Source organism: Euprymna scolopes, chromosome 19, assembly GCF_053919585.1.
Source record: "Euprymna scolopes isolate OS-2025 chromosome 19, ASM5391958v1, whole genome shotgun sequence".
Taxonomy (NCBI): Eukaryota; Metazoa; Mollusca; class Cephalopoda; order Sepiida; family Sepiolidae; genus Euprymna; species Euprymna scolopes.
The window spans coordinates 51,590,779-51,617,373 of NC_136500.1; the positions used below are offsets into that span (position 1 = coordinate 51,590,779).

Genomic DNA, 26,595 nt, shown 5'->3' on the forward strand with positions numbered 1-26,595 from the left:
CCAAATAACTATCACTATTTCGATTTGTGTTTCATGAGAACAATTCAATATTGATACATTATAAGAAACATTTCCAGTGCTTTTCTCTTTTTAGCAATAGTTGGTTGATAATTAGAGGACACAACTAACCCTATACTATGCTTTACTTTGTTTTGTATATATATTTTGTATTGTGTGAAATTAACAAAGATTCATATGCAGGAATCTGTTGATACATTCCAAGAATCCCAATGCGACCAACAAACTTGAAAGACTACAATTTCTTTTTACTATGACCAATAAGAAAGCTCAAGGACTAAGTTGTTGGACTCATCCTGATCACCATTTTAAATTATTGTTAACAGTAAGTTTAACATTTTAAGTACAGAATAATATTCCTTTTGATATTTATAAATTACTATTTTCTGTGACAGATGTTACTTTTTCAATATTGATTGTACCCTCTTTTGTGTTTTTAAATTTTGCATACAATAATATTAAGCACACCATACCAAGACCACTATTTGAGCATCTAATAAACTGCCTACCAAGACCAATGTTTTCAAGTGACAATGGAGAGTATTCATGTTATGTTTCACATTTTTATGTTTTGAAATATTTTGCTGCTTAATATCAAATTCAGCAGATGTTTACTTTGTTTTGTGTATATACTTTATATTAGGTAGAATAAACAAAACTTAATTTCGCTACCATCATTATTTGTAGTGACATGCACTGTTAACATAAATAAAATCACTGGTGACAATCCCTGATACCTGTTTCGTATAAGCACCAAATAACTATGATAATGTGTTATTGTTGATACATTATAATAAACATTTCCATTGACTGGTCGTTTGCTTAGCTTAGGTTTACATCATTTTTTCACAATGTTTCTCTACTTGCTTTCAGCATGAGAGCAGATCATATTCTGCACATGTTTCATGCATATCACAAAAACTTATAATATTTGATCAACATTTGACTAACAATTTTACAAAAAAGAACTACCACCTTAAGGGGGGTAAAGGTAAGGCTCCCCACATAACCATAAAAGAAAGCCGCCCCCCCCCATACAGTGGGAAAGAGCTCCCTTCCCATTCTGGGGCAGAGAAGGGGCAAGGAAAACTCTTAAACATAAATGGTCAACGGAGGGTATACACCCTGGGAAACTAAAAGTCTATATGGAATCTGCATAAATTAAAATATCCTGTTTAAGCGTATTGTATGACAGGGAGGGAAGGTCAACAGGTGGAAGAAAAATGGTCTACGCAGAGCATACCGCCTGACAAGCTAAAATCGCCTTTTTATATACGGCAGACAATCAGACTCTGATTGCCTGGACGGCGGGCTGAGCAATGAATGTGGAAGCCGGGGAACTTTTCTCAGAAGGAGGATGGGAGGCCCAGGGAGCCTTCGGTCTCCTCCTAAGAGAGGGATATCCTCTTACTCCCTTTGGAAAGAGATCAACCTTACACAAAACAAAAAATATGGGAAGAGAAGCCTTCCCGGGCCCCCCTCCCCCTTCTGGGAGGAGAAGTTCCCTGGCTCCAACCCTTTTTTTGGGGGGGGGGCGCCTAAGCCTGTCCTCCAGGCAACCAAATGAAAAAGAAATTTACCCATCCCACCTTTGTAGGAAGTGTGCTCAGCCCACCTTCTGAGCCACTGTGAAAGTTTCCGTCCACCAAAAGGGAAGGGAACGAGGAAGGAAAAGTCTCTGAGAATCTTCATGCAATTTCTTTGACAAAGAAACTGTTTTCACTTGATTCCACACAAAATTTTTATTGCTTTTTCATCTATTGTCTTATATTAGGATTTCTTTATGCATGTTATTTTATTTAAGAGTACTAAATAGCTTTTCAGTTTCTTGAGACTCTTTCAACTGTCTGGATTCTGCAGCAACGTTGTGGAGTGATATGTAAAACATAAATTGGTACTTTATAACAATAGGTATGTAGAATTCTAACTCGCCAGTGTTGATCGTTTCAATTATTTACAAATTCACCAGGTCCTGGATATGACCATAAACTGTATCCAAACATGGGGCTTTGTGAAGTGTGAAGCCACCATTTAATTGCTATTGCTACCAGGTCCACTCTGATCTGGAGTAGTAGTACCTGTTAGGGTCCCAATTATGAGTTAAATAGAAACCAACATTAAATAAACAAATATATTCTAGGAAAAAAAAATGTCACTAGATTGGGCATGAAATAACCTGATATAGTGTTGATATGTCATAAAACAAAATGAACCAACAAATTCACCAATCGACACAATATCAACAAATGTATCTTTCTTTTCCTTATTCTGTGCTTATTTCTTGGTACTAAGCTTATCATTAACTAACCCTGACATTTCTTTTACTTTGTTTTGTGTATATATTTTATTTTGTGTAGAATAACCAAAAAGACATTTAGCTACCACATTTGCAGCGAAATGTTAGCATACATAAAATCACTGGTGACAACCCATGATGTTTTTTCTTATGAACACGAAATAACCAACACGCTTTCCATTGGTTTTTCATGATAACAATTTAATATTGATAAATTATAATAAACATGTCCATTACTTTTCTTTTTTTATCAATAAATATACTTGGTTGATAATTAGAGAACACAATGTTTATTGTAATAAAACTTGTGATCTATAACATCCAATTCTAAAAATTAAACTTTCCTTTCTCAATTGAAACAAACAACATACCCCACACTATGTTCCTAAAAATGAGGATTTTACTATTGCGTTTACATAATTTTTTAGCTATGTTTCTCTTACTTTCAGCATGAGATCATTTTCTACACGTGTTTCATGCATACCACACAAACATTTTACCTCTGACATTTTTAATCTTTTTCCAATTTCCTTTCACCATGAACATTATCATTAGTACAGTTTTCATTTAAAATGAAGCTGTACATGGTTACTATTACTTGGAAAGCAGATCTAAAAAAAAAAAAAAAATATCTGTTTTCACTTTGAAAATTTACGATTTATAGATCTCGGATTTGGCCCTTCTTCACCTTTTATCTTACATTTGTAAATATTGTATATATAAACTTTTTTCTTATTTCTCCAATGTTATTTCATTCATGCAATTTCATAATCCACCAACATTGTATAAGATTCAATTCCATTTGACACTTGAAAACAACTTTTTATATAGTAAACAGCATTTATTTCTTTTCAGACATATTCTTATTTTATTTTATTTCCAGTACTATGTTTTATTTCATTTTGTGGACACTCATTTAACTCTCTGGGATGCTGCAGGGAACATGTAGAGTGATATATCAAACAAGAAGTGGTACTTTATGACAATAGGTATCTAGGATTTACACATACCAGTGTTGATAGTTTGAAATATTTACAGACTAACATTTTACACAATATAAACACATGTACCTTTTTTTTCTTTTCCTTTGCTTATTTCTCGAACCTAAACTTATCATTAACTAACCCGTAACTTTGTTTACTTTGTTTTGCGTATATATTTTATATTGGGTAGAATTAACAAAACTTAATTTCGCTACCATCATTATTTTTAGTGACATGCACTGTTAACATCAATAAAATCACTGGTGACAATACTTGATACCTGTTTCGTATAAGCACCAAATAACTATCACTATTTCGATTTGCTTTTTCATGATAATATGTTCATCTTGATACATTATAATAAACATTTCCATTCACTGGTCGTTTGCTTAGCTTAGCTTTACATCATTTTTTCACAATGTTTCTCTACTTGCTTTCAGCATGAGAGCAGATCATATTCTAAACGTTTCATGCATATCACACAAACTTATAATATTTGATCAACATTTGACTAACAATTTTTTGCCAATTTCCTTCAACATTCTCATTACCATTACTACAGTTTACATTTTGTCGTTAAAATGAAGCTGTACATGTTTCCTATTACTTGGAAACCAGATTTGTAAAAATCCCATTTTTTTTTCACTCTGAGAATTTTCATTATATTTCTTTGACAAACGATTTATTTTCAATGAACTTCAGCACATGATTGTTACTGCTTTTTCCCCTTTTGTCTTATATTTGTTTTTCTTCATGCCAAATATTTTATATATCAATTTTTGGCTAATTTCTTAAATTTTATTTCTTTAATTCTTAGTCCACCAATATAGTATAAGTTTCAATTGCATTGAACGCAATGTTTTAGATAGTAAACATCAGCATATTTCACTTTTCAAGCACTTTTTCATTTTATTTCAAATACTATGTTTTATTTCATTTTGTTGACACTCATTTACCCCTCTGGGGTGCTACAAGGAACATGTAGATTGATATACCAAACATGAATTGGTGCTTTATAACAATAGGTATCTATAATTTTGCTTAATTCTCTAACCTAAACTTATCATTAACTAACCGTAAATTATGTTTTAGTTTTGTGTATATATTTTATATTGTGAAGAATAAACAAAAATTCATTTCACCACCACATTTGCACTGTTAGCATACACAAATATCACTGGTTACAATCATTGGTAGCTGTTTTTTAAAAACACCAAATAACATTCACGCTTTCCATTGGTTTTTCATGATAACAATTTAATATTGATAAATTATAATAAACATGTCCATTACATTCTCTTTTTATCAATAAATATACTTGGTTGATAATTAAAGAACACAATGTTTATTGTAATAAAACTTGTGATCTATAACATCAAATTGTATAAATTAAAGTTTCCTTTCTCAATTGAAACAAACAACATATCCCACACTAAAAATGAGGATTTTACTATTGCCTTTTAGATCATTTTTTAACAATGTTTCTCTTCTTACTTTCAGCATCAGAAAATATAATTTTCTACACGTGTTTCATGCATACCACACAAACGTATATGTGACCAACATTTTACCTCTGATACATTTTTTTCCAATTTCCTTTCACCATTGTCATTATCATTAGTACAGTTTTCGTTTTGTCTTTAATATGAAGTTGTACATGTTTCTTAATACTTCGAAACCAAATATATCAAAAAATAATTTTTTTCACTTACAAAATTTTCATGATATTTCTTTGACAATCATATTTGTTTTTAATTGAATTCAGCATATGATTCTTACTGCTTTATCACCTTTTATCTTATATTTCTTTTTCTTCATGCCAAATATTTTAAATATCAAATTTTTGCTCATTTCTTAAATTGAATTAAAAAAATGGATTTTTTTATTCCACCAATATTGTATAAGGCTCAATTCCATTGAACACAGTGTTTTATATAGTAAACATCAGCATTTGTTTCTATTTTATTTCAAATACTGTTTCATTTCACTTTCTCGATAATCATTTACATCTTTGGGGTGCAACAGGGAACATGTAGAGTGATATATCAAACATGAATTGGAACTTTATAACAATAGGTATCTAGAATTTCCACATACCAGTGTGGATAGTTTTAAATATTTACAAACTTACAATTTACACACTATAAACAAATGTATCTTTTTTTCTTTTCTTTGCTTATTTCTCGAACCTAAACTTATCATTAACTAAACCTAAACTTTGTTTACTGCATTTTGTGTATATATTTTATAATGGGTGAAATAAACAAAACTTAATTTGGCTAATATCATTTGTAGTGGCATGCACTATTGACATATATAAAATCACAGGTGACAATCCTTGATTCCAGTTTCGTATAAGCACAAAATATCTATCATTATTTCGATTTGTTGTTCATGATAAAAATTTAATATTGATACATTGTAATAAACATTTCAATTGCTTTTATCTTTTTATCAATACATATACTTGGTTGATAATTAGAGGACACAACTAACCCTATACTTTGCTTTACTTTGTTTTGTATATATATTTTGTATTGTGTGGAATTAACAAAGATTCATATGCAGGAATCTGTTGATACATTCCAAGAATCCCAATGCGACCAACAAACTTGAAAGACTACAATTTCTTTTTACTATGACCAATAAGAAAGCTCAAGGACTAAGTTGTTGGACTCATCCTGATCACCATTTTAAATTATTGTTAACAGTAAGTTTAACATTTTAAGTACAGATTAATATTTCTTTTGATATTTATAAATTACTATTTTCTGTGACAGATGTTACTTTTTCAATATTGATTGTACCCTCTTTTGTGTTTTTACATTTTGCATACAATAATATTAAGCACACCATACCAAGACCACTATTTCACCATCTAATAAACTGCCTACCAAGACCAATGTTTTCAAGTGACAATGGAGAGTATTCATGTTATGTTTCACACTTTTATGTTTTGAAATATTTTGCTGCTTAATATCAAATTCAGCAGATGAGTTCTTTCTTATGCATCAAACAATTACATTTTCTGATATTCATTCAAACTAATTATTGAAAATCAATTTCATATTTTCTTTACTAAAATATTACTATGCTTGATTTCATCAAGTGGTGCGAATCTGTTTTTTACACTAACAATGTGCACATTTTTTGAAGAATAAAGTTGTTTTTTTTTAAGGTGGTGAAGGTGATCCGGGGAGTGTTTTTTTTTTTTTTTTTTTTCCAAAAAAGGTACTTTTTACGAATGGGTATCCAAGAAACATTCAGTATTTTGTCAGAAATTAAGATTTTCATTGACGACTCTCAATACTATCAGAAATGACCAATCTACACAATACAAACTAACTGTTTTGTTGGCTTTTTATTCTAACTCCAAACTAACCCATAACTACATATTGCTTTTATTTTGCAAATTTGATTTCCTTTAGTTTATATTGTGTAGCTGAATCAGAAATTGATTTAACTTTTGTCATTTGTAATTAACATGCTTTCAGCGCAATTACTACAGTGTAATCACACATGATATACCAAAATAAAAACACTTCAGATAAAGTCTTCTTACATAGAATTCAGTTTCTTACATGACATCTGATGAAGTCAGTACAAACGTTACAAACTAATACTTGAAAAACAATTTGACATTTACTGTACTACAATATCATATTTGTATAGAAGTAGAAATCTGGATACCTATTCTGATACCTAATAAAAGAAAGGACACTCTTTGGGGCGGATTTTGATGATAACAAGTCACTAATAAGAAATTATAATAAACATTGAAATAATTTAAGAATTTTACCAAAATAAAATTGCATGGTAATCACCCAATTTCTGCCACAAAATTTTAATTGGCAAAACTCATAAACAGAAAATATATATTTTCTAATTTCATCTTTTTTTTTTACATAATCTGATTTGATGTTTTCCTAAATATTCAAATCACTATTTTTTGGCTGCTTAATATCAAATACAGCAAATGAGTTATTTTTTATGCATCAAACAATTACATTTTCTCATTCATCCAAACTAATCACTGAACATCAATTTCATATTTTCTTCACTAAAATATTACTGTGCTTGATGTCATCAAGTAGAGCGGATCATTTTTTTTTCATTTGTTCACACATTTTTCCAATTTATATATATTTTGTCTAAGATTCCTAGCCTATGTCATTGCATACCAATCTGTTTATTAAAAGTTAAGGTTCACTGTAAACACATACGTTACACCAAAATAAAAACGCTTCAGATAATGTCTTGATATTCAATTAAGTTTCTCACATGACATCTTATGAAGTTAGTAGAAATGTTACAGACTTTTGAATCTCAAACACTTTCAATACTGTGCACTGATATTTTCTTTTTTGGAATATAAGCACATTCATGATTTTTTTTACAAACGCCAACAAATGTCACATTTTGTAGCAATGTACTGAAACAATTATAAAAATAGGTATCTAGGAAAAGGCCACTACATATGTTATAAATTCCAAATTTCCACAACCTGGCAAATACTGGTACACGCTAGCAAATTTAGATTTGTAATTACAGAATATGATTCTAATTTTTTCCTTTGCTCTTTATTCTAACACTACACTAAGTTTACTGTTTTATTTCGCTACAGTTGATATTGTGTAGAACAATAAGAAAATCATAGTGAACAATGCATTCAACAAAATTTCACACACATTTCTAGATACCTATATCTAATAAGTTCAAAAGAAAGGACACACTTAGGGAAGTATTTTGGTGGTCAAGTCACTAAATAGAGATTAGCTGGTTTCCCGGCATAGCCCAAGATGTAATAAAGATTGACTGAAATACATGTTCTAGCTGGTTTCTAGGCGTTGCCAGGGATGTAATATAGACACATTATGTTGTATATTACCTGTTCTCTTCTCCCTAAGGTAAAACAATTTCATATACATGCTGTAAATTACCTACACTAGGGATAAAACATGAACAATACCAGTCCTAGGGTAGATAAAACAAATAATACATAGAGATGAAAGATTCCTCTCCCCTAAGAATAAAACATATATTCAATATCTGCTTTTGTTTTTTCATTGTTTATACGGTCCCGAGCAACGCCGGGTAGCCCTGCTAGTCTATAATATAAATCTCACCTGTCTGTTTAAATGTATGTATGTATATTTGTATGTCTGCCTAAAACTTTTGTCAGAAGCGACGGATTTTCACGAGATTGGTATCGTTTTGAAGCTCAACCCTTCGGCCGACAAATGTCGAAAAATTGGCTAAAAACATTTATTCCTTTACTCTCAATTGGGCACTTTCCTACAGGGAGGGGTTGTTTTTTTTCACCAATATTTTCGAAAGTTATCCCCTCTTTTTGATTGACTAGCCTTAATTTAAACCTTGGTCACTTCCGGTTTGGTGATAGGCGCAACAGCAAAGACGTCACGTTTTTCTTCATGTTCTTTTCCTCCCTCGCAGTACGGGTTCGAGCTTGCCTACCTACTACCACTTTTTTTTTTCTCAACACACCTCCAAACACCTGAGCAACGCCAGGCACCCAGACTAGTATTAATTAAATCCAAAATTGTATAGAAAAACAAATGGACCAATTTTGAGTAAATCAGATGACAGACAGTGGCATAGACACAGGTCTTTTCAGTATAATATTGAGGACAAAGAAAAGATAACTTACCATTTTTTTAAGACTATCCGATCCCATCGCGTTCCTGTTTGGGCAGCAATTAACTTTTTCAAATCACCAATTGTGTCTTCATCGCTGTTAACAGTTAAGGAAAGAAAATACCAAACCTGGAGACAATCTTAAGTTTGTCAGATATAAACTTACTTTGAAAAGGAGATAATCAACTGCGAAATATAAAACTAACACTGTATAACATTTTAAGTTTTCGGCCACGGTTATGGTCTTAGGTGTGGCATCAAGTAAGGGCCACATCATGCCACCTCACATTCTCGAAGGCAGCTTAAAGTGCACCTGTATGTGTTGAAAAGTGTGGTGATCAAAGAATTCAACAAGATGCATCTGGAGGAGGTCAGAGGTCATATCAGTCAAAATGTCGTGATCATAACATCAATGATGAGAACAGTAGTCCGAATAATTCAAATTATCAATCCTCATCTAAAAAACAATTCATAAAATCTCAATCTTATACACATTTAGATTTATTATGCGAAACGAAAATATCAATTTACTTCAGATATTTTTTTCATTCCATTTACAACTTGAAAATGAAAAAAAAAAAAATAAATAAATAAAAACTAAGAATAAATATGCAATTTCATTGTCAATAAAATCATCACCAAGTTCAGCTAAAGTTGTGAATCTAGTAACATAAGATTCTTTTAGAACATTTTTCAAAATCTAGGTGAATTGAGAAATAGATTTTTCAAAATTTTATATTGTCAGGATAAAATAAATATTCATAAAAAATAAAAAATTTTTTATTTTATTTTTTTAAAATTGTGATTTAGAAAGAAAAGAAAGATAATCTTAAAATACTTTGTATATTGCAACCTCAATCTTGGCCACATTTTCAAAAAGGATACTTGCATTTCACACGAACCTTCTTACCAAGTCGATCATTGCAAGTTATTTCCAACATCTTGAATGACTGAAAATATACATAAAAAATTTTACTGCTTAAATTTCATAAAAGGGCATTCAGTTTGCTATACAAGTTTGATGAAAAATAATACTCTTCTTTACTCTAAATCAGAAAAGTAGTTTGTAAACAAGATTTTAATTAAAGACCCCGCTCCTCCCAAAGTACAAGGAGGCTGTTTCATGTTAAACTTATACAAAAATATACAACACCTGCAACATGTGGTTCAATTTTTTTATGGGAGAATATGTTGCTATTTTTATAAACCTAAATTTATTTTTAGTTTTTGTAACATGAAATATGGAGGAGGGGAATCACCTCACAAAATATTTCCTTTCATATATTTAACGAAAACTGCGTTTAGAATACAACTTAATTTAATACAAGTTAAAACTGCTTTTAGAATAGAAGTCTAAAAGAACAAAGTTTATTTGAATGTATTAATACTTTAAAAGAAGTGCTCATAGCATTGTAGATATATAATAAGCTCAATAGGTATATTTATCCTAGAGCTATATAAATTTCATGAAAATCTGACCATTAGGAGATATTTGCTAGATTTTTTTAAACACAGGTAGGTTTACGCTTTCCAAATAATCATTACATAGGGACATTGTCTAAAGGCGTCATTAATACAAACACGATTTTAGTCTTGCATTTTTGTTATTTTCGTATGTTGGAAAAAAAAAAAAATTCTTTTAAATATTACTAGTTTAAGTTTCTTCTTTAAATGGTACAAAAGTTACGATGATAATATTAAATTAGATCATAGTTACATTGCATTACATATAAGAGGGGAAGGATAAATCTGCCATGCATTGAAAGTCCCTACTGAATTTACATGCAGTTAGTCACACATATACCCTCAGACAGATAAACAGACATTCTAAATAAAAGTTTAAAATGCGAGACATTAAGCTTAAGGAAATGAAATTCAGGGAATTTTATTTAATTGTTGTCTAATGGCTATGGATCAAATTCAGTGCAAATCTGAAATCTATGAATGTTTCAAAGAAACTGAAATTTGAGGAATATTGGTTGATATGTAATACCTATTATTAGAATTTCACAAAGGGTTTTCATGCAATCTTTATCTTCTATCTTCTATATATATAAAAGCGAAAATGTGTGTATATATGTTTGTATGTGTGTTTGTGTGTCCGGTAAAAACTTTCGACAGCCACAACAAAAATTCACAAACTCGGTATCATATTGAAGACCCCATCCTTCGTCTGAAAAATATCGAAAAATTGGCCAAAAACGTTAATTTTTTCACCCCGAAATCGACAATTTTCGACAGGGGTAGGGGGGTGTCAACAAAAACCGTCCCCTCGTGACGACGACCGGTTTTACGCATGCGTCAGATGATGTCATAACCTGATTTACTTTAAATAGTTGAAGAACTGACTAAATTTCATGTACGTCACGTTAGCTCAGTTGATTAGTGCGTTGGTTCGTTATCTAAACATTTTGGGTTCGAATCGTGGTGTGAGATGGTTTTTTTTTCCGATTTTTTAAATTTAAATATTGAACCAGTGTTATTTAAGCCATTTTTCACGTAATGTTCGTTTTTCTGTTTTTTTTTTTGTTTTTTTTTACTTTGCTTATCCACCCGGGTACCCATCAATTTTTTAAATTTTAATATCGAAACAGGCTTATTTAAGCCATTTTTCACGTTTTTTTTTTAACCTTTGTTTTTCTGTTTTCTTTTTTGTTTTTTCAATTTTTACATTTAACATCGTTCGTTTGCCTTACGTTAGTTTTTTTTTGTGTTTTTTTTTTTCGATGTTTTAATTACTCCATCCCCGCTTAAGTTTTAACATTCGTTTTTATGTTTTCTTTTTTTACTTTGCTTATAACAAACAAACCTGGTTATGGACCTCATTTGCTGAATAGCTATTGCTTACGTCGAACGCTCTACGACTTCCGTGCGGCCACCTGTCAATTTGGTTCTTACTTAAATTCAAACATCTTTCAGTAACTCATTCAACGGTTCATGTTTTTTTCACATTTTATTTTCAAACTTCGCCTCAGGGCTTCGGGTTCGATCCTACCCCCCCCATCCCAACCGGTTTCTTTTTTATTTAACAGCACACACACCAACAAACACCCGGGCAACGCCAGGTACCCACGCTAGTTATATATAGAAAAGGCAAAATGTGTGTGATCATTTTATGTATGTCTTGCAAAGGCTTTTTTCACCGCCATTGTCAAGGGGCTTACTATGTCTTAAAAATTTTTATATACTGTCTAAATCATAATATCGAGGATTTGCGAATGTACGTCGCGTCTAGATTTATTTACATCGACTTTTATAAAAATCGCGCTATTTTACTGCCTCGCCTGTTTGTTCAATTTTTAAGTATAAATAAAGTGAAACTAATTGAAATGTTGCTGTTCTCGGCTTTCACGTCGGAACGTCCAGAGAACAATCAGCTTTTGATCAATGTGGAGTTTCTCTTTATATCAGTCAATTGCTATAAATTTGGACAATCCCCTTTAAATGGGGAGCTGGTTTCCCCCCACCATCATCTTGGGGAAGTGAAAACTGCCCCGCATTGAAACAAAGTAAACAAACCCCAGAAAGCTGTCCCGCAGTAAATAAAATACTACCACGTCATTGTAACGCTCCTGCGATGACCTCATTTAGCGGTTACCTGTCAATCAAACCTCTTTGACTCAGTTTATAACCCTTAACTTAACACGCTAACCAATTTCTCTCACTCGTGGCTGAGATGGTTAAGTGGTTCGCTTTTGTTTCCACCTCTGCGTCAAGGATTCGGGGGTTCAATCCTACCTTCCTACTAAAACTCTTGTTTTTTTAACACACACACACACCTCCAAACACCCGGGCTACGCCGGGTACCCCCCCCCCCAGTCTTTATAATATTATAAAACTGTTACCCACTTTTACGCCTCTCAGCTATGTTGTAGAATCAACATCATAATGATCGGTTAATTAGATTAGAAGTGACACCTGTACATTCAAATATATAAACATATGCATAAATAGAGACATGCACACACTTGGTTCACCGGATATATTTGCCAGGTAATTTTAAAAAATTCTTTTTCACAAGACCAGTTGCTCTTAGAAGTCCAGTAATTATAGGAACAACTGAACTCATAAAAAAGAATTTCAAAAACTATTTGGCAAATATACCTCCAGGGTGAACCAAGTGCAAAAGAGATTCAAACAATTGCACTTAAAGAGATGGTCAGAATCTTAAGATTCTTAGTTGGAATATCTGAGTTAGCGGATCAATGTTTTGCATTCGGTAGGATGACCCATCCCCAGCTTGAACAAACTATTAAGAAACACACAATCATACTATTTATCCACTCTACAAATAAAAAAAATTAACTCAAACAATTTTCATATTTCAATATAAATCTTAAAAATATTATCGAATACTGTATCAAAAGAACACTAATTGGTGCTGGTTAAAAATAATGAAAAATCTAAATTCAACTAAAAAGCAATGTTATCTACGTGATTGTGAAATTCAATTTTTTGATTTTCAATATTATTCTGAACAAGCACTCAATCTATTAATGACCTATCAGCAAACAATTTTCCAAAGCGAAAATTCTGGTTCTTTTCTTGATAAGTATTGCTAGAATTATAAACTAATCACCAGACTAAACCCGATTGCCTACATGCTTAAATTCTGGTCAGAAATGATTTTCTAAACATCAATTTAAAGGTTTCAAAATAACTTTTGAATGTTTAGGTTTACAATGTAAAACATATCAGACGTCAATAAATAAATAAATGGAGGTAGCAATTTTTGTAAATAATCCCAACTAATTAAAAATATTACCAAAATTCTAATTTGTTTCTTTAAATCTAATTTATTTTAGTTAGAAAGTTTAGTACTTGTGCACTACTAGGAGGGAATCACTTATTTAGTTTTTAGTTGAGACATGGGGTCTTTTGTGGCAGTCAACAGGACCAGTTTTTGGAGGAGGGGGTCCTTTATCGCGTTGCTCTTTTTGCAAGTGATGCACACGTATTAAACTAAAACTGTTTAAAAAGCTTATTTTGCAACATCATGACATCATAAGCACTTGTGGCCGTATTGGCAAAATAGTTTAGAGGGTTCCAGCACACGGGCAACAAAAAGTGCTCAATACACAGAGATTCATTTTTGAACGATTACATTTTCATGTTTTTATCAGTTTTTATTTTTTTTTTTATTTTGGAAATTTTTGTAGGGGTATTGATGAAAGTGCTCAATACTCTTAGTATAGCAGGTGCCTCCAAACTGACTTCATGTCAAACCGGCAACACCAGATATCCATGCTAGTTAAAAATAAAAGATAATTCAATGCATTAATGGCAGAGACTAATATGACATAGTTTTGAAAGCCGGTTTATCTTTTTTTTCTGTAGATTTCCGATTACTTTTTGATTGTACTTGAAAGATTAAAGCCTAATGCTAATTTTCAAAAGGAAAAAAAAAAAAAATTTTTACATGTGAAAAAAAAAAATGTTATAATGAAAAATGTTTTCACGGTGACACCAGAAACTGACAAGTTCAGCTAAACTTTGAAGTCAAATGAATTCATTGTAAAAATTTCTTGAAAGATAAATATTAATTTTCTGAGAATATTTTGTGTCAAAAAATAGCTTAATTAGCCCCCAAAAGCGAGATAGGTCTGTCCTCGTACAATCAAGACAAACGAAAAGGTGTCATGCATAAGTTCTACGGAAGCCCAAAATGCCAGAAAGTTTTATTTTAAACTTTATAAGGGAACTGAAACATTATTATCCTTAATTTCTATATTTTTGAAGATAAAAATATTCATTAATTTAGGTAATCTTATTTGCTGAAATAAAAAGGGAGTGGTTATTAGAATATTTAGTTAATTTTTTTTTACATGACTGAATTTATTCTCAAACGATTTGTAACACTAAATTTATCCTTTCTAAAATAAAGCAAAAGTGCATTTTAAGAGTGAAAAAAAAAAAAAAAAAAAAAAAAGAAATAAAAAAAGTCAATTAAAATCGCCGATTACACTGACAATTTATTTACTGAAAAAATAACAATTTAATAATTAAAGAGAACACAGCTGGTAGGATGCAAATCCAGTCCGTTTACTATTTTTAAAATTTTTTTATTACAACTTTGCCCATCCGTATTTGTCTAAATTTATCGTTATTAAAAATACCATTTTTTAAATTATTTTTTCTTACTGATTCTGGATCTCAATTTTTTCAATTTTAAAAAATTTTTATTTTCAGGATTATAAAAAATTCCTTCCATAAAAATTTAATGCGTACTAGAAAAATATATTACATTTGAAACCTTGTGAGAATTGTTATTTTTATTTTTTTAACGGCATATATATTTGTGGGTTATTTAATGCCGAATCCAGTTTTTTTTTGGAATAGTATTCGATGTTGTATCCAGTTATTTTATACAAGATTTTTATTCTTCAAACTCCTTGTATTTACAATCGTTAGCTCGCAGCTTTTGATTTGGTTTTTTATAGTGGATTTTGTCATTTTTGTTCTCTGCCTTGCAGAATATGATGGGTTTTGCAATGGGAGGGGGGAAAAGGGTTACAGTATTATTAAGTCTTGTATTATGAATGTAGTTATATTGTTGATAGTGTTTTATATTCAAATTGTCCTCATTCTTAAGGGAGGTTTCTTGGAGATAAATAACCAAAGGATTAAATTTGGTTTGCAACAATAAAATTTCATTGTAATTTGCCTTCAATCCACGGCAATTCCATTGGATTTTCTTGTAATTCATGAGGATTTTTTTTTGGTTTGAGGAGTAACTTCAGTTTCCATGTCTTCTAATTCCGTAAATCTATTTGTAGTAGTAGTAGTGGCTTCTGTTTGTGGTAATTTCTTTATATTATTTTGTTTTTTGGTAGATGCATTTTTTGTTTGTTTTTCAAGTGTGTTTTTTTCACCACGGGGAAGACGTATTGGTGACCTGTGTGGTCTTTCTTTTAACTGATTTTGTTTTTCCTTAGTTTCGTCTTTTTTAGCATCTGCATGACGTACTGGTGATTTTTGTGGTCTTTCTTTTGATCGACTTTGTTTTCTTGGATGTTCTGATTTTGGTTGAGAATTTGTTTTATTGGTAACATTAGTTGATGATTTAATGGGATGATTAATTTTTGATATGTTTGGTTTGATTTCATTTATAAATTTGGGACAGTCGTTTGGTCCTAATTGTAACAATTTGTTTATTAGTATTTCGTATTTGGAGTCTTGGTTAGTGATGTTGGATGATATACAACTTGAGGTGACTTGAGAGTACGTCTTTTCCTTCATGTATCCATCTACTATTTTTCTGGCTTCGAGGAAGGAGATGTTTTTGGTATGTTTTATTGACACTACTTCCTTTTCTTTCTTCCAGATTCTGCATGCTCTAGCATAAGCAGGATGGTTTTCTCCACAATTTGCACATTTGCAATCAAGATTGCAGTCATTGACAGTGTGGTCTGGATCTCTCTGGCCACATCTGCCGCACACTGCTCGTCCCCTACATGCATCCTCATGGTGCCCAAACTTCTGGCATTTAAAGCACCGAAGTGGGTTTGGTATAAAGGATTCAACTTTTTCAACGTTGAACCCAATTTTGATTTCTTTTGGGATAGTGGGTCTATCAAACAGCATAATGTAAGTGCTCGTATGTATAGTCTGATTCTCTTTTTTTATTGTAATTCTTTTAACGTTTATTACTCCTTGGTTTTTAAGTTCTTTTGTTATCTCTTCAGTAGTGCACATTGATAGGTCTTTCGATTTTACTACACCTTTGGATGTATTCAGATTCTTGTGTGGATAAGTTTTGATATTTATGTTGTGGAAAGTTTTCATTCCTAGGAGAAAAGTGGCATGTTTTTCTCTTTTCACTTCCACCAAGCGGGTTTTATTTTTTAAAGTTTTTACATTTTTTTGGGTAAAGGGGAAGGGAGCTGTTTTGTTTTTGCAGAACATAATTAAGTTTTACAAAAGAGAATAGAAAACAAAAACAGAAGTTTAATGTAGGTGCATTTCGTCTCAGGAAGCCAATAGACAGCCTGATCTGGTAGCACCAGAATTGTTATTATTAAATGCACATGAAATATTCTTTTTCAATTATATTATTTTTTGGTGAAAATATTCAATAAACAATGTTTAATTCAATGATAATATTGATAGTTTGAGAAATTAATTTTTCATTGAATTATATTGATTTCATTAACACTAACTTTAGTGGCTTTTTGTTGTAATGTTCCTGAAATATTAAGTTTTTTTTAATTGTTAACATCTCATTTGTTTTCCAATCCACAGAGGTACAAAAACAATGGTAAAATTAAAAAAAAATATATAACATAAATGTTATCTGTAGAAAATAAGTACCTACCTGCCATAGTGGCTGGGAGGATAGGAGAAAACAGCGGCCTCCTTTAGTACAACTTATATTAACCCTACTAGACAGAGTTACCAATATACCAGTAATTTCCAAAAATGCTATATACCAAGTTACTACTAACCAGTATTTTTTCGACCACATGTTTTTGTGTTGTCAGGAGCTAAAAATAGCTACCCAATCACTGCAAGCCTAACGTTCTGCAAATGGTTTCCTTTGCTTTGGCAGAGTTGTTTTGTAGACTAAAGTAGCCATGAAGTGAACTAGTGACGAACCAAGCACTTTGACAGGTAAAAGAGCGAGACCAAGGAGTTTTACGGTGCAACAAGTATTGGATAAAGTGACAAATTCTCATTCAGACGAAGCCGAATTTGATCAGGAGTATGTTTCTGAATCAAGTATTGTTAGTGATGATGAATATATCGATGAAGGAGAAAGTGATGATAATTCTGATGATGCAAGTGGACCTAGATCAAAATCCGGTGTACAAAGTAGGGTGTGTGTCACTCAACCAGGTGACAGGGAAGATTCTGGTGTGGTTGATGTGGGATGGAGTTGTAATTTTGTAGCTGCAGATCTGGATTTCGATGAGAATGGGGAAGGGCCAGTGAACATTCCAGATCATATCACTGAAGAAAGCAAGTGCATCGATTTTCTTTTGTTGTTTACTGAGGATGACTTCTGGCAGAATTTGACAGAAGACTAATTTACATGCCATTCGAATGTGGCAGAAAGGCCCAACTACTATTACTGCGAGAATTTCAAGGATGTTTTTGTTGAGGAAATGAAAGCCTTTGTTGGGCTGAGGATCTACATGGAATACATCTGTGAAATCTAGCTATCACGATTACTGGTCAAGTGATGGAAGTGACTTCATTGGATATACTCCGGTGGTAGATGAAAGGCAAAAACTTATTAATGCATTTAAATTTTTTCACAATTTTGCCCAGGGGGCCAGGCAAATTAGGTTCAGTAGCTCATGCCTGGTAAGGTTAAGTTTGTTGACATGCATGAATGACGCTCTCATGTGATTTCATGATGTGCCCATCTCCCCCCCCCTTTTTTTTTTCTTTAAAAGCGGCTTTATGCTGCATAGGTGTTGCTGAATTCTTGACAGGTTTAGTGCAAATCAGTCTACTACCAGACCTCGGAGATAGATCTAGGTCCCAACAAGCGAACTTATTGCAACGTTACTTCTAAAGCTTTATCTTCTGAGAATTCCTCATATTATTTCAATCAAATTAAAAGGTAAGATAAGTTACTCTTCTACCTATCTGAATAAGTTTTTAGTGGTTTTACTTACTTTGAAACGGTTCGAAAAACAGTGTTTATCGATAAGTACGAACAAGAAAAATGGCAGCGAGATGACACTTAAATATGAAAGTTTGGAAAATGAATTTAAATTAAAAAATTATGCTGTTAGAAACCCACCATATATGTTACTGTGACATACATCGGATGGGTTTCTAAAAGTATTTTGTTTAATTTTAACTCATTTTCCAAACTTCACATATTTAGGGGTCATCTTGCTGCTCTTTTTCTTGTTCACGCCTATCGATAAACACTGATTTTTGAACTGATTAAACATTTTAAAGGGAGTAAAACTCCTAAAAATTTTTCCAGATAGGTAAAAAGAGTAATTTATCTTGCCTTTGAGAACATTTATTTGTTATATAGTTGTTTTTTTTTTAACCACTTTTTCATACCTCTGGTGATTGTAAAACAAACCCCAGAAATTCATGTGTCTTTTTTTAGTACTTAAAACTTTAACAAAAGGTATTTTTTGTTTATAAAAAAATACATTTTCACTAAAAAATTTTTTAAAAGTAATAATGGGCTCATCATATTGTGTGTTAATAAATACTGAAAATTTCATTAAAATTGGTTGATTTTCTGAATTTTGGTGAATTTTTAAATGAAAGGAGGGGTCAAAATGTTTATGCCTTTCAGGAATCGGCCAGTCATGTTGCACGTACCTAAGAAACTGTCTATTTTGTAAAAAAAGTGTTCTTAAGTTTTTTTTATATTTATTTTAATTCCAGAAATGTGTTAAAAACTATGTTCAAGTTTTATTAAAAATTAAAAACCTGTTTTTTTTTTAAACCTAGTTAGTGTTATACGTTTCGGTACTCCTTGGGCGTTGAGTTCCATGGCGACCAGCAGAATTATTTAATGGTTGTTCCCTTAGTCAAGGCTAATGCATGCACACAGGGTTGCCAGGTTAGCTTTTTTAAGGCCAAATCTCGCGAATTTGGCCTTTTTAAAAGCAGTTTGGCTTTCAAAATTTCTGTTTGGCATTTTTTCAAATTTGGCCATTTTCTGATCATTTCATATAAATATTTTTTTTTTTATAGTAATTATTAAAGAAAAGGTCATAATTAAGACATTTAAAAAGTAGTTTGGATGTCAAAACTGGTAGATTTTGTTTTAATTTTGGCTTTTTTTTCAATTCATGGAGATAAACAGCCCCAGAATCAACATCTGCTAACATTTATCATATCAGGAAAAAAAACTTTTTCTAAAGCCCCCCTATGAAAACGTTCTGGAGACATTTTCTTTTAGTACTGGCACCTTGGCTCTGTCTAGTCAGGTCACTGAGTATATCTCCTCTGAAATGTTTGGATTTTTCGTTTGGAATTCTTTGAACATAGTACTTTGAAATTAATTGAATCAATTTATTTTCAATTTATGGAAATTTGAAAACTTAGAACTGTTAAACTATCTCTCAAATAGCTATTTAAAGTTGTATTAAAAAAAAAATGTTTAAAAATAATCTAATACTTTTTCCTGAGTAAGTCCCAAATGTTTCATTAAAAATCAATAATCATAGATTTTCTATCTTGAATTAGTAGACACATTTGTATTAATGATGCATAGATTGTTCTTGGAAACAAAATCTATTTTCAGAGTTATGACTAAAATTAAATTTATCAACATTTTAGAGATATTCTAAGTTAATACCCCCCCCCCCAACCGAGTAGGAAGACCTGTGTTTTCACTTTAAATAAATGGCCGCCAGATTTGTACGCACGTGTGTGGAACAAATCTAATTCTATCCGATCGACACTGCCATCCCCCAATTATTTTGTTGGTTTATAGTATTTGCGGGTGGGTATCCTGACAAGGATTATCAAGGTAAAATTTGGGACACCCCCCCCCTCACAAAATGGGGGGGGGGGTCGATTCTGATAGCCGTTCTTAACATCGGGAAATTGGGGTGTCTATTCCAAAAGTCGTCCTTAACATGAGGTTGGGGAAGTTCATTCTGAAACCCGTTCTTAACATGAGGAGGTTGGGTGTGTCTATTCTGGAAGCCGTTCTTAACATGAGGAGGTTGGGCAACAACAACAACCATACTTTAATTTTTATAGAGGGGATGCTTCCACCAGGCAACACAAAACGCGGGTTTGTATTACTATACACATAGATTCGAAAAAGTTGTCAAAAAACAAATATATAACAAATAAATGTTATCAAAGGCAAGATAAGTTACTTTTCTACCAAACTGGATATATTTTTCGTGTTTTCATTCAATGTAACATGTTTATTCAACTCGAAAACCATACAGTGTTTACCGATGTATTGGAAAATTCAAGATGGCGTCTGACTCCCTCTTTAACACGGTAAGTTTGGGAAAAGGTGTTATAAATAAATAACTGGATAAAATACTGTTAAAAACTCGCTCAATATATGTTACCGTGACATAGCTTGACATATATTCGGCGGGTTTTTAATAGTATTTTTTCTAGTTTTTTATTTATAACATCTTGTATTACTGTACACAGAGATTCGAAAAAGTTGTCAAAAAACAAATATAACAAATAAATGTTATCAAAGGCAAGATAAGTTACTTTTCTACCTAACTGGATATATTTTTTGTGTTTTTATTTAATTTAACATGTTTATTCAGCTCGAAAAGCATACAGTGTTTACCGATGTATTGGAAAATTCAAGATGGCGGCCGATTCTCTCTTTAACACGGTAAGTTCGGGAAAAGGTGTTATAAATAATAAACTAGACAAAATACTATCAAAAACCACCGAATATATGTCAACCTATGTCACGGTAACATATATTGAGCGAATTTCTAACAGTATTTTGTCTAGTTTATTATTTATTACACCTTTTTTCCAAACTTACCGTGTTAAAGAGATAATCGGCCGCCATCTTGAATGTTCCAATACATCGGTAAACACTGTATGCTTTTCGAGCTGAATAAACATGTTACATTGAATAAAAACACGAAAAATATATCCAGTTGTGTAGAAAAGTAACTTATCTTGCCTTTGATAACATTTATTTGTTATATATTTGTTTTTTGACAACTTTCTCGAATCTATGTGTACAGTAATACAAACCCACATCTTTTCCCAAACTTACCGTGTTAAAGAGGGAGTGAGGTGCCATCTTGAATTTTCCAATACATACATCGGTAAACACTGTATGTTTTTCGAGCTGAATAAACATGTTACATTGAATAAAAACACGAAAAATATATCCAGTTACGTAGAAAGGTAACTTATCTTGCCTTTGATAATATTTATTTGTTATATATTTGTTTTTTGACAACTTTTTCGAATCTGTGTACAGTAATACAAACCCGATAACATTTACCAATAAAAAATCAACGGGTATTTATCGAAACCATAGAACCAAGAGATCTTGCCTGATATTTTCATTAATATAGAAAAATTTTTTTAATAAAATATTTAAGAAAACAAAAATAGCAATGCGGAATTAAAATGAAAGACAGCATTTTTTGTTTTTATTATTAATTTGCAATAAAAACATTGGTGCTAATGCATTTACTGGTCCGTGCTATTTTTTTAAAATCGTATTTCCAAGTTTAAAGTTTTATTATATTAAAGTTTTTATTCAATTGTAAGGTACAGAATAAATACAAAACACTCTCCCTTCTCCATGTTAAGAAGAGCTTTTTATGAACGTTTATTATTTCAGCACGGACCAATAAGTGCAGGAGTACCAAAATATTCTGCAATTATTTATCAGTGTCAAAGTTCCAGAAAAAAGTAACCAATTTGTGAACAAAATACTTTAAACACCTAACGTTTAAAATATAATTTTACAATTTAAATATTTTATGAAATTTTATATCGGATTATAAGATAGTTTTACGTAACTACGGATATATATTTATATATAAAAAGAAAACCTAATAATAAAAGCAACAAGACTAATTTTTACAAAATTTAAGTTGCTATTGAGCATAATCATTTGTTAAAGATATTGTAAAGATAAACAGAGGTTTTAGAAGACTTTTACTGAAAATGCATAAAGAAAAAAAAAAAAAAAAGTTTTTCTTACTTCAAATTCGAACGAAAATCCAGTCGGTGCACAAACGTATGTAAAGCTAGCAGCTTTATGAAAACCACCCATTCACTGCAAAATAAATTTTCACTTAAATGAAATATCTTATGAAAACATTTTATTTGAAATATAAATAAAATTTCAATTGAAAAAAAATATATAACGATTTTTAACATTTTACGCGTTCAGGATATCATCATCATCATCATCATCATCATCATCATCATCATCAGTAGCAGCAGCAAAGCAAACCACTCCCTCCTTGACAGACGCCACACTAGATCATTTGAAAATCACCCCTGCCCTTCTCAGGTGCATGTTATCATAAAAAACCTAGACACTTCCAAAGCATGTGGACCTGATCTCATCCCGGCTGGTCTATTAAAAAAAATGCTCCACTGAGGTTGCTCCAGCCCTCTCCAAACTTTACAGCAAATGCTTTAACGAATCTTGCTTTCCTGACTGCTGGAAAACTGCTTCAGTGCTTCTGTGGTACCAGTTTTCAAGAATTCTGGCAAAAGAACTCACTCAGTAAATTATTGCCTCATTATATAATATATATGATATAAATGTGTGTGTAGCTCAGGAGTCTATCCTTGGATCTTCATTATTTCTAATATTCATAAAGGACCTCCCTGATAAAATTGTTTCTGAGATAGGTATATTTGCTGATGATACCACACTCTATAACAGCCACTAGGGAAAAACAAATCAACACATATCTTAGGAAATGGCAAAGACACTAGAGGATGACCTCCAATCTGCAGTGGAATGGAGACAATAATGGATGGTCACATTCAATGTTGCAAAGACTAAGCTTGTTTCTTTCAATAATTACAAGAAACCTTCTCAACCACCAATAGCTATGGCTAAAGATACATTACCTGAAAGAACCTTGTTCAAACTCCTTGGTTTAACGTTCACAGGGAACATGAGCTAGAACAGATACATTGACAGTATTTGCAAGGCCGCTGTGAAGGAGGTGGCTCTCTCTACTCTGCTAGAAAGCTATTTACGCCTGAAAGTATTCTGTATCTCTCCAAGGCCCCCATTTGTCCATGTATGGAGTACTGTTGTCACATTTGGGCTGATGCATCTGCTACTAGTCTCTCGCTCCTGGACAGAGTTCAGAAGAGAGTGGCCAATCTGATAGGTCCTAAACTGTCATCAAAGCTTCAACCTCTGTCCCTTCAACAAAATGTTGCATCCCTCTGCCTGTTCTACAAGTATTTTAATGGTGAATGCTCTGACAAACTACAAGCCCTTGTACTCCCTTTGACATAAATACCACCGACAAGCAGCGAAATCCCACCCCTGCACAGTAGAGATCCCTAGATGTAAGAAAGCCTTCTACTCTAATAATTTCTTCCCCCGAACTGTTAGACCTTGGAATTTTCTTCCGTGTTCCTGCTTCCCCAACTGTACTGACATGCAGAAGTTCAAGTGTAATGTGAACAGACATCTTGCTTCTCAACTTCCTACATAGTATCCCTGCAATTTATGCCTCCGATAGTAACCCTCTACATCAAAGTGGCACTGTGCTTTGTTTGGGGTGAAAATGGAATTAAAAAAAAAAAAAGTTTATATAAAATAATTTTATAAAAGAAACAGAGTGCAATGTAGAATAACATATATTTTGGACTAAGTTACTGTATGGAGGCATGTGAAGCTTTCTCCCGGGCGCTTTCACAGATTTCGATGACAATAAAAATATAGTGTATCGAATTCAACTTCAATCGTCACCAACGCTCGCAATAGTAACATAATAACCTCGTGACTGTAAACGACACTGATGCTTCCTCTCACTCAAGCTTGCTTTTTATGCAGTTTTTCACCCTGTCTCATTTGCATATGTGCCCTCTGTTTTCTTGTGATTTCACGATCCTGCGAGACCACAGTTTATAAAACACCAGGCACCATCTTTTTTTCTCTTTTCCTACCCAACACTTCCCTGCGGCAAGTTCACTCCTCCTCCGTCACGCCACCGCTTGTACGCACATCCACACAATGCACAAATACGCGGACGCTTGCTACTCTGGTGAGTATTACATATAGGGGTGTGAAATATTCATTGATCTTCATTCAATCCCGGCCAACATCGGGTCTTGCTACTAGTCTTATATAGAAATATTTAAAAAAAATGTATTTTTTGCAATTATAATTTTTTTTGTGAAAATATTAAATAAACAATGCTTAATTCAATGATAACATCAGTAGTTCAAGAAATTAATTTTTCTTTGAATTATATTGAATTCATTATTACAGACTTTAGGGGCTTCTTTTTTTTCGTAATGTTTCTGTAAAAAATAAATATATTTTTGGTACTTCTTCATGTCAGTGACATGAGGCGAATGTGTGTATTTTAGTTTCAAGAACCACCAACAGATTTCACTTGTTAGCCAAAGAACAAGGGTCCATAACTCTTCCTTTTCTAAAAGTGCGTGCAAACTAAGATTATATTTAATACATTTTTATACACTCTTTCTCTACCAAAAAAATATTCTTAAACCTCTATAAATGTTTCATATTTTTTAATTATATTTTTACAATTTATCTTCGTTTGCCTTGGTTGGATACAGTAAGTGAGAAATTTGCCAAACAAATAAGTTCAGCAGTTCATGGATGTTATTTTGTTGCTAATGTGCGTGTTGTGTTCTCTACGAGAACTTTATCAGTGCTCAGACGTTCTACCTCCCCACCGTAATAATAACATTATTTACAATTTTGAATGTGTTACGGTGCCAACTACTTGGATCGAACGACATTAAGATTAGATGGAAGAATCCAACAACATGTACCCAGTAAAATTAGGAATGGAATCTACTGGGCAATGGACGTTGTTACTAACACATATGGGTCCTCAATTACTGATCATTTACTTAAAAACCCGTCTTGTGCAGCGAACTTTAGCACGGACTCTTTTTCTATTCTGAGTCGTGCTCATTCACTATATCACCTTAAGATCTTGGAGACTATTCACGTTCGACTTAGAAAACCTTCCCTTTGCAAGCAAAGGGAATGCCTCTTGGGTTTGAACGTGATTAATCTCTAGGGTATTCGACCATAACGCTGTTTTATTTTAATCGTTTTTCCACTTTTTTTTTTTTTCTCCGTAAATTGAATAAAACGCAATTTTAATCGCTTTTTCATTCTTTGTTTTAAAAATTCCCTTGATACAGCTTTGAGAAGCGAGGGTCGAAACCGATTAGCTGGCTCCCCATTTCTCTTTCTTTCCTCTCCTGTTCCCCCTTTTTTCCCCCTTTTTGGAGAGAAGATTAAAGGAATATATATATATTTATATATATACAAATTTACTTTTAATCATGAATCATAAAAGTCTTCCCTTCCTAATTGCAATAATTATATTTTTATACATTTTTATACAACCTTACCGCAAAAACAAAAACAAAAAATTCTAAAAACAATCTATAAATGTTTTTATCATATTTTTTTATTTTATTTTCAGTTATGAATCACTCATTGAAAAAAAAATTATATTAATACATTGAAATTATATTTTGATACATTTTTTATGCAATAAATGTTTCGATTTTCAGATTTTTGTGTTTTAATCAGTGATTAAATTAATCACATCCTTACCGTGATTAAATTTTACCCATTTAAAGTTTGTGAAACATTTCTAATATACCCATGAACCAAATTTTGTTTACATGAAAACGACATACCGGTGGCGAAAGAGTCCCTTTTAATGAGTACATAGTTCGAGGTACAACTAAACGGCAAATCTGCCTTATTTATTTTGTTATATATTTTTGCGTTATCATAAACACTTGTTTATATTTGAGGTTCACATAATGGCCGCTAGACGTCAGTTCTCTTTCGAAGAACAGGGGTCGATAACTCGTCTCTGTTGCTAATGTTACTGATATGCAGAAGTGTCTATATATATTTTTTAATTGTTATAATTTCTGATGCTTTATTTTCATTAAAAAACGCAAAAATAAATCTATGCATTTTTTTTTACTACTGAAAAC

The 26,595-nt window shown here is 32.1% G+C and overlaps 2 protein-coding genes across 2 annotated transcripts in view; one reads left to right on the forward strand and one right to left on the reverse strand.

Moving 5' to 3' along the window:
- The window catches only part of LOC145303581 (ubiquitin-like protein 5), a 31,998-nt gene extending 9,003 nt beyond the window's left edge, over positions 1-22,995 (reverse strand). The window contains exons 1-4 of the mRNA XM_080145126.1: positions 22,775-22,995; positions 22,598-22,672; positions 9,838-9,902; positions 8,966-9,049 (exon numbers count right to left, since the gene is read on the reverse strand). Of these exons, the coding sequence (XP_080001252.1) occupies positions 8,966-9,049; positions 9,838-9,902; positions 22,598-22,669 (221 nt within the window). The 5' untranslated portion in view covers positions 22,670-22,672; positions 22,775-22,995. The remainder of the gene's footprint in view (positions 1-8,965; positions 9,050-9,837; positions 9,903-22,597; positions 22,673-22,774) is intronic.
- Positions 22,996-24,184: 1,189 nt separating this feature from the next.
- LOC145303579 (uncharacterized) overlaps positions 24,185-26,595 on the forward strand; it is a 45,375-nt gene continuing 42,964 nt past the window's right edge. The window contains exon 1 of the mRNA XM_080145123.1: positions 24,185-24,638. Within this exon, the coding sequence (XP_080001249.1) occupies positions 24,393-24,638 (246 nt within the window). The 5' untranslated portion in view covers positions 24,185-24,392. The remainder of the gene's footprint in view (positions 24,639-26,595) is intronic.